The sequence below is a fragment of the Garra rufa genome, chromosome 2 (assembly GCF_049309525.1).
Source record: "Garra rufa chromosome 2, GarRuf1.0, whole genome shotgun sequence".
Classification (NCBI taxonomy): domain Eukaryota; kingdom Metazoa; phylum Chordata; class Actinopteri; order Cypriniformes; family Cyprinidae; genus Garra; species Garra rufa.
In genome coordinates, this window is record NC_133362.1 from 48,660,857 (window position 1) to 48,669,044 (window position 8,188).

General features: G+C 37.1%; 2 protein-coding genes across 2 annotated transcripts; one reads left to right on the forward strand and one right to left on the reverse strand.

The window, feature by feature from the left end:
* Window positions 1–300: 300 nt before the first annotated feature.
* mpc1 (mitochondrial pyruvate carrier 1) lies at window positions 301–2,724 on the reverse strand. Its single transcript, XM_073834345.1, has 4 exons — window positions 2,518–2,724; window positions 1,312–1,408; window positions 1,095–1,227; window positions 301–619 (listed from the first exon to the last, which is right to left on the reverse strand). The coding sequence occupies exons 1-4, from the start codon at window positions 2,590–2,592 to the stop codon at window positions 595–597; spliced, it is 330 nt and encodes a 109-aa protein (XP_073690446.1). The 5' UTR covers window positions 2,593–2,724; the 3' UTR covers window positions 301–594.
* Window positions 2,725–2,961: 237 nt separating this feature from the next.
* On the forward strand, window positions 2,962–7,831 carry slc30a6 (solute carrier family 30 member 6). The gene is made up of 5 exons (XM_073834688.1): window positions 2,962–3,160; window positions 3,322–3,371; window positions 3,850–3,936; window positions 6,059–6,143; window positions 7,578–7,831. The coding sequence occupies exons 1-5, from the start codon at window positions 2,968–2,970 to the stop codon at window positions 7,829–7,831; spliced, it is 669 nt and encodes a 222-aa protein (XP_073690789.1). The 5' UTR covers window positions 2,962–2,967.
* The last annotated feature ends 357 nt before the right edge of the window (window positions 7,832–8,188 follow it).

Here is an 8,188-nt window from a genome sequence, read left to right on the forward strand (position 1 = left end):
AAGTTGGTTTCTTTGGAAAGCACAGTTCATTCATAGCTGGATGAAAATCCTGGCATCATTTATTCACCCTCATGTTCTATGCCTTTACTCAATGGAGCACAATTTATTTTAACCCTGCTCAATTTTTTCACATTAATTATCTTATCTCTGTTTCATGACAACAACATAAATGTAATTTCTTCTGAAGGCCCTTGATAGCTTTTGCAAGAAGAACAGCATGATAGATAGATAGATAGATAGATAGATAGATAGATAGATAGATAGATAGATAGATAGATAGATAGATAGATAGATAGTCAATAAAAGCAAAAACATTACATTTTTTATTTCCTGCATATTCACTTTTAACATACACACTGATTGCATTATGTATGGAAATATATTAATCAAACTTGTCTACATAACAAAAAACTCTAACCGTCAAGACTGCTGTAAGGCTTAAAATGTTATTTGTGTAACAGAGAAAATAGCATAAAACCAATCATCTATGTATATGAATGATTATTTATTGAGTTAAAACAGATCAGATGTTGTGATACAGATTGGTGGCTCTCCTAAAAACATGACTGTAACCGTTGTGGAACCGAACCTTTATCATTTGGCCGTCTTCTTCTCCATGCTGATGAAGACAATGAGAAAAAGATAATGTGTTACCTTATAATACAGTCTAACAGAACCAGACTAACCTGAACACAATTAGAAATAAGCCAGATACATATTTATGGTAAACATGAGAATAATATGTGACACTAGACCAGGGTAGCAATATCCAAAAATACATTGTATGGGTCAAAATGATCAAATTTTCTTTTGTGCCAAAATTAACTGGATATTAAATTGTAAATTACCTACAGTAAATGTATCAAAACTTAATTTTTGATTAGTATTATGCATTGCTAAGAACTCTAAAAGGCGATTTTCTCAATATTTAGATTTTTTTTGCACCCTCAGATTTTCAAATAGTTATATACTAACAAACCATACATCAATGGAAAGCTGATTTATTCTCAATTTAATGGCTGGTTTTGTGGTCTAGGGTCACATATTAGAAATCAGACAGACGTGTGAAACCACACAGGAGATGAAGGTCATACTTGAATTTGATGAGTCTGCTGCCCTGAATGAGTTGAGCTCCTTCATTGGTAAAGTGGCAGGCGAACAGAAGCCAATTTCTGGGTTGGACCTTGTAGGCAAAGCGCATGAACAGCAGCGAGTAGCATGTGAGAGCTGGAAAAACAAGTAAAAACACCTTGAATCACCTTTGACTTCACAATATCAGACTGTTGCACAAGCCGTTGTTCTGTCACGTACCGAAGGTCATTCTGCCGCTGATGATTTCTGGACTCTTCTTCATGTCGCTGATGGCGGCGATAGGCAGACCCCAGTTTGCCACCGGACCCCAGAAATGCTGAAACAACATGACATCTATAATCGCCGCACATGTGCTATGATTAGACTAAAATGTAATAAAGATGAACACACTGCAAAAAAAGGCTTATCTTACTTTGTATTTGTGTCTTATTTCCAGTCTAAATTTCTAAAAATTCTTAAATTAAGATGCATTTACTAGAATAGAAAAATGACATAAGACATTTAGGTAGAAATAAAAACTTAATTAAGTGCATTTTGCTTAAAAGAAGTAAAATGATCTGCCAGTGGGGTAAGTAAAATACTCAGAATATTTCACTTACCCCATTGGCAGATAATTGTATTTTGCTTATTTTTCATTTTGCTTATCTAGTAAATGCATCTTAATTTAGGATGATATTAATTTTTAGATATTTTGACTAGAAACAAGACAAATATGCTAAACAAGATACACCTTTTTTGCAGTGCATAATGTTGAGAACTTACTGTGCTGAGGTGAAGATCCCACAGGAAGCCACAGATCGAGCATGAAATAAAACCATCATCACAAATGATCAAGTTAAAACAAGCACTTTCTTAATCAAAAACAAACAAGACAAGCAATATACAAGATCAAGTGTGGGGTTGTTCAAAATGAACACTCACTAAATATACATTTTTACTTTTTTTACTAAACATAACACTACTAGAACAACTTTACTAGGAAAAGGTAGGCGTTTTATTATGCTCTAAGTTCAGGAGCAGTTAAACCAATGACATTAAAATATGAGTAGCAATGTGAGAATGTTTATATTTCACTGTCGATAATGACTTGCGGTGGTTTATATAAACCAATTCCAGTGTAATCATGATTTTGTTAAAGAAATACAGCTTCACACATTGTAAAATGTTTATGAGGCAATTTATATTTATGAGCATCAATTTTTGAACTCTGAACCTGTGACGCCTGACGCGCCGCCTAGAGGCTCACAGCGGAACTGCAGCTCATGCCCTTCACACACTCAGCTGCGGTTTTCTGCCATTATTATGAAGTTGAACATTGCTCACAGACAGCAGTCAGTATGTGCGGCTGCCACTCATACACGACATTCTCCTCCATAATTCTCACACGCTGACATTGTTTGACTCGTTAATGAGGAACACAGTGACTGACCTCATGAGGTAATCTCTGAACTCTTTGCTGCGGAGATGATCCACGGCCTTGCGCGCCAGAGTTCCAGCCATTGTCGGTCAGAAGATGTTACGATGTTGAAGTGAATTGAGTTGAATTGAGTTGGTGTGAAGTAAACACTGTTTGTTGTGCTGCAGCTACCCGACGTGAACTAGAGGACAGAGTCACGCAGGCGCGCTACCGGGATGACGTCGTTTCCTGTGTAAATATTTACTCCTGTCAAATGTAAAGCCCTCCAAGTTCTTTTTAATGCAGTATAAAGTATATAAATATAATGATAAAAACATGTATTAATAGATTGTCAATGAATAAATAATTAATTGAAAGTATTGTTAATTCTCCGCGTTTTTTTTAGAAACTCTTTATTCTCATTGGCTGTCGTGAAACTATGGTCATGTCGTGACGTGTGACGTTGGGCGGAAGTAAAGATGGCGCTGGACGGTTCGTCCACGTCTGTTATGGCTCATACTAACCCATACCACAGTCATGTTTCTGATTATTATAGCAGAAAACTGAGCAACAAACCCGATGTAGTGCCATCTGGAGTCACCGAGAGGAAAGTGTCGCCTTCGGATAAACCGGACATGGTGGTGCTGGACGTGATCAACATCAAGGACTCGGGTGAGCGACAGTTTCGTGGTTTTTCTGTGGACAGGAATCACGGAAGATCTGCAGCAGAAACACTTCAAGCGGATTCAGACACAAGGATAGAGTTTGTGTGGAATCAACACCCTCACACTGTCTGTGAAATATTAATATGTGTGTTTGATTCTCATATTCAGATGCTCCAGTGCACAGAAAGAAGTATGAGACTGACACGTATGTGCTGCTGGTAAGACTCTCATATAAACACTCACACTTTCAAATATGTTAAAATGTAATTTTCAGCATCATTACTCCAGTCTTCAGTGTCACATCCTTTAGAAATCATTCTTATATGCTGATTTTCATGAAAAATCTGATCAAGAAATGTTTATGATTTTTATCAAATGTTGAAAACCATTGTCCAGAGGAAATCTTGATAGATTTTAATTTTCAGGATTCAAAAATCTGATTTTTTTTTTATCAATTGAATGTGTCCTTGATGAATAAAACTATTCATTTATTAATATATTTTTTACATAATCTTGCTGACCCTAAACTTTTGATTATTAGTTTATGCGTTTTTTTCTTATTCGGATATGTTATTCGCAAAGCATTTATGGGAGAGTTCACTTGTTGCTGAGCTCATTGGCTGTGAACCCTGACTTTAAGGATTGTGGGTAATGTATTTTGCTGTGCTCTGATCTTCTCTCTGTCCACTGCTGCAGGGTACGATACATCCCTTCCGCAAATCTCACCGCTCCGTCCTGGGCAAGTTTGCGCAGGAGTTTAGTTTGGTGACCTCTGACAGACGGGTGAGTTCAGCAGCGCCTTCTCTCGACTGAACTATAATGAAGCTGTGATTTAAAAACACAACAACAATGAATTAAAAAACTATTCATATCAAAGCATTCTTGCATACTGTTAATGGAAGTTTTGACAAGCATTTGTTGATTATGATTTAAGGAGTTTACAGAAATCCAGACAGACTGGTTTTATGAGGTTAGGTGCTGTCAGAATTGCGCAGGGGTGTCAAACTCAGTTCTTGAAGGGCCGCAGCCCTGCTCCAACACACAAACCATGCAGTTTTCAAATAAGCCTGAAGGACCTGATTAGCTGGATCAGGTGTGTTTAATTAGGGTTGAAGCTGAACTCTGCAGGACTGTGGCCCTCCAGGAGCTGAGTTGGACACCCCTGGCAAAAATGATGGAATCACCACACTTAGATGTTGTTCACCTATTTGTTCACTTCATAGCAAATAAACAAATCACAGATGTGACACAACAATTTTTGTTTATTATTTAAAATTTCTGGTCATGTAAAACATACCTTAAACAAATGAGATTAAACTCTTTTAATTAATAGAAAATTATTTTCCATATCAAGTATAGGAAAATTGTATGGAATCATCAACCAAAAAGCACAATTAGTAGCATTTATGATGGCCTAAATCTTTAGGGCATGGACTTCACTGATGAAAAACTATATTCTTCATCAAGCTGGTTCCAACTTACTTGAATAGCGGTTGACAGATCAGTGTTGCAAGATGGAGTCTTGTCATGGACCAGTTTTTTTTTTTTTTTTCCACCATACATTTTCAATCAGATTGAGATCTGGACTGTGTGCTGGCCATGTCATTGAGCTGATATGCCTTTCCTGAAGATAAGCTTTAACACTCTTTGCTCTGTGGCAAGGTGCATTATCATACTGACATCATCACCAAACTTCTTTTCTATTGATGGAATGAGAAAAAGTGTCCAAAGTTTCAGTGTAAACCTGTGAATTGACTGTTGAGGTAAGGATGGTCTTTTACCTGACATTCAACCCCATATTAGAAATGAGTTGGGAAATTTGATCATTTTCTTCAGGTAGTCATCTTTATAGATTCATTAGAACAGCACAAGACTAAAGATCCAGCATCATCTTCTTGTCCATTGCAGATTGGTGATTCATCACTGAATATCACTTTCATCCAATCATCCACACTCCATGACTCTCTTTAGCCCACTCTAATCTTGTTTTCTTTTATGTGTTAATGCTGGTTTTCATTTAATTTTTCTATATGTAAATCACATTTCATTCAGCCGGTTTCTTACAGTTCTGTCACAAACGTCGACTGTTTCTGCCCATTTGTTCTTCTTCATTTGTTTCGTTGTGCATTTTCTATTTTCAAGGCAAATTGCTTTGAGTTTTCTATCTTGACGCTTGATGTCTTCCTTGATCCACCTGTATGTTTTCATTTTTTAGTCTTTCCATTTTGTTTATACTTACACCAAATTTTAGAAACAACTTCTTTTGCCACACTCCATGATGGATTTCCATCTTGAAGGAGTTTTATAATCCTTTCCATCATTTCATCTGCCAGATTTCTTGTTGGGGACATGTTTCCTTACAATTAGCCAAGTTCAACAGCTTGTTAAGGTCTGTAAGCTCTCTTTTAACCGCTGGCTAATTAGCCTTTAGATATGTTTCAGAAATACAAATTACAAGCTGATTCCATATTTTTGTCCTCAACATTGAATGATTGCATATTTTTTTCCTCTACTTGGTATGGAAAATAATTTTACATTCATTCCACTATTTTAATTTCATTTGTTTGAGGTATGTTTCACATAACCAGTATGTTGAAAAATTAAACGAAAATAGTTTTTGTGTCATATCTGTGATTGGTTTATTTGTTTTAAAAGTAAAAAAAATGGGTGAACATCACAAGTGTAGTGGTTCCATAATTTTCGCCAGAGTTGTAGCATGTTTTTCTGACAGCAGAGGTCAGTGTTTCACTGGTTTTCTCACCTAAGGCCTCATCTCATCTCGCACATAAACTCACACTATAGTGTCTGCACTGCTGCTGAAGTGAGCAGCTGTTTCATGAATGATTCTTCAGAACTGAGTTGATAGAGATGAGCAGTGGTTTGATTGAGTGTCTGTGTGTTTCAGTCATGGAGGATTCTTCTGTTCGGCGTGTTGAATGTGGTCTGCACGGCCTGTCTGCTGATGTGGTGCAGCTCCACCAACAGTATGGGTAAGCAGGCTGTGTTTAACACCTACAGGACATCTGCAGAATCTGGCAAATTCTCATAAAACTTACATGATTCTACTTGAAATCTGATTGAAATCTATCTAGTACAGTGTGACCACACTAAATTCTGTATGCCACGTAGAGACCACACACAGCTACCTCTGCCTGTCACGTAGAGCATTTTGGTTTCAGCAATGCAGAAAATGTGCAGAATCAAGCTAAACAAATGGAATATACTGTATAATGTGGAATATCACAGAATTTGGCAAATTTAGGAAAAATAATTAAACAGTAGAGATGTATAATATCACGATTTGTGACCCTGGACCACAAAACCAGTCATAAGGGTCAATTATTTTTTACATTGAGATCATAGACTGTATAAAATAGATTGAGATTCAAAAAATATCAAAACAATGAGAAAATCGCTTTTAAAGTTGTCCAAATGAAGTTCTTAGCAATGCATATCACTAATCAAAAATTAAATTTTGAAATATTTATTGTAGGAAATTTACAAAATATATTCATAGAACATGATCTTTACTTAATATCCTAATGATTTTTGGCATTAAAGAAAAATCGATCATTTTGACCCATACAATGTATTTTTGGCCATATATTCAAATACACCCGTGCTACTTAAGACTGGTTTTGTGGTCCAGGGTCACGTTTATCATCCATGTTTAAACAGTAAACCTCTGTTGTGCGGCCTGAAAATGAAAGGACTTTATTTTAAATTGCATTTGGTTACTTTTTATAAAGATTAGTTAAGTTGTTGAATACACATTAATTAGTAATTTGATTGACAGTTGACAATTTTTGATAATAAATTTGCATCTCATCATAATATAGAATTCAGAAAAGTTAAAACAGGCAACATACAACTTGAAAAAAGGAAAACATTGCTTAGCCCACTATTATTGATACAATTTAAATAAATGCCTTTTTTTTTTTTTAAACATGCTTTTTTAATGCACTCCCTCTTGCTGACTGATGCTTCTTTCTGAACTGCTCTGTGGGTGTCTGTAAGTCAGAGAATGCATGAGTGTGTGTATAAATCAAACAGAATGAAGTGTTTTGAGAATGTAAAAATGTAGGTTTAGTTGTAGGGTTTTAGGGTAAGGAGTAGAAAAATCATTAAGCCTGTGGAATGAACCCATAATGATAGGAGTGTGTGTGTGTGTGTGTGTGTGTGTGTGTGTGTGTGTGTGTGTGTGTGTGTGTGTGTGTGTGTGTGTGTGTGTGTGTGTGTGTGTGTGTGTGTGTGTGTGTGTGTGTGTGTGTGTGTGTGTGTGTGTGTGTGTGTGTCAGTCAGCACCACTGTGTCTTGAGCAGGAGAAACCTGATACTCCTGTATTGAGCTCTTCAGTAAAAATGATCTTAATGTCAATGGCCACTGCATGTAAGAAGCACCTCTAGAGCTCCTCTGTCTCACAGACGGCAGACGCAGCGCCCGCGATGATGCTTTGAGGATCAGACTGAAATCAAACAAAGAGAGCCTCTCAGTTGAGAGCATCTCTGATATAGTCCTACATGGACAGCTACAGAGGAGGTCTGCAGAGCCGCTGTGTCAGTTCTCACAGCACACCTCCTACACATGCAGCCGAGCTGAGCGCTGTGCGTCTCCTGCAGAGTTCATAGTCCTGTCTGATGCAGGCAGATCTAAATGCGGCTGGCTACGCTACATATGACTCATTGCAGGACGCTATGACGTTCTGATCAAAGATTATGAGGTCAACATTTTATTAAAACATATGTGCACAAAACCATTGCTGGCATGCTGAGTAAAACCCTAGAATTAATTCAATAACTTTCATTTCCAGTAGGACAGTTAGAATGTGCAGCGCAGGCTAACTGCAGGAAAACTGATAGCTGTGCGACTGCAAATAATGCACTGCGCTCACCCCAGTGCTTCATCGCGATTTAAAGAAACAGTTCACCCAAAACTGAGGTTTGTTGAGAATGTACACTACCAGTCAAAAGTGCTAGTGTGGGCAGTACAATTAAAATGTTTTTTTTCTTCTGCTCACTTGTATTTATTTTATCCA

What these genes read in the sequence shown, in the direction of transcription:
- slc30a6 (XM_073834688.1), top strand. Translation starts at nt 2,968, where the DNA reads ATGGCGCTGGACGGTTCGTCCACGTCTGTTATGGCTCATACTAACCCA. An exon ending in CTGACACGTATGTGCTGCTG is followed by an intron (nt 3,372 to 3,849) that starts GTAAGACTCTCA and finishes CCACTGCTGCAG; the next exon opens with GGTACGATACATCCCTTCCG. An exon ending in TGGTGACCTCTGACAGACGG is followed by an intron (nt 3,937 to 6,058) that starts GTGAGTTCAGCA and finishes TGTGTGTTTCAG; the next exon opens with TCATGGAGGATTCTTCTGTT.
- mpc1 (XM_073834345.1), bottom strand. Translation starts at nt 2,592, where the DNA reads ATGGCTGGAACTCTGGCGCGCAAGGCCGTGGATCATCTCCGCAGCAAA. An exon ending in CAGCGGCAGAATGACCTTCG is followed by an intron (nt 1,228 to 1,311) that starts GTACGTGACAGA and finishes TTGTTTTTCCAG; the next exon opens with CTCTCACATGCTACTCGCTG. An exon ending in AGCAGACTCATCAAATTCAA is followed by an intron (nt 620 to 1,094) that starts GTATGACCTTCA and finishes TGTCTTCATCAG; the next exon opens with CATGGAGAAGAAGACGGCCA.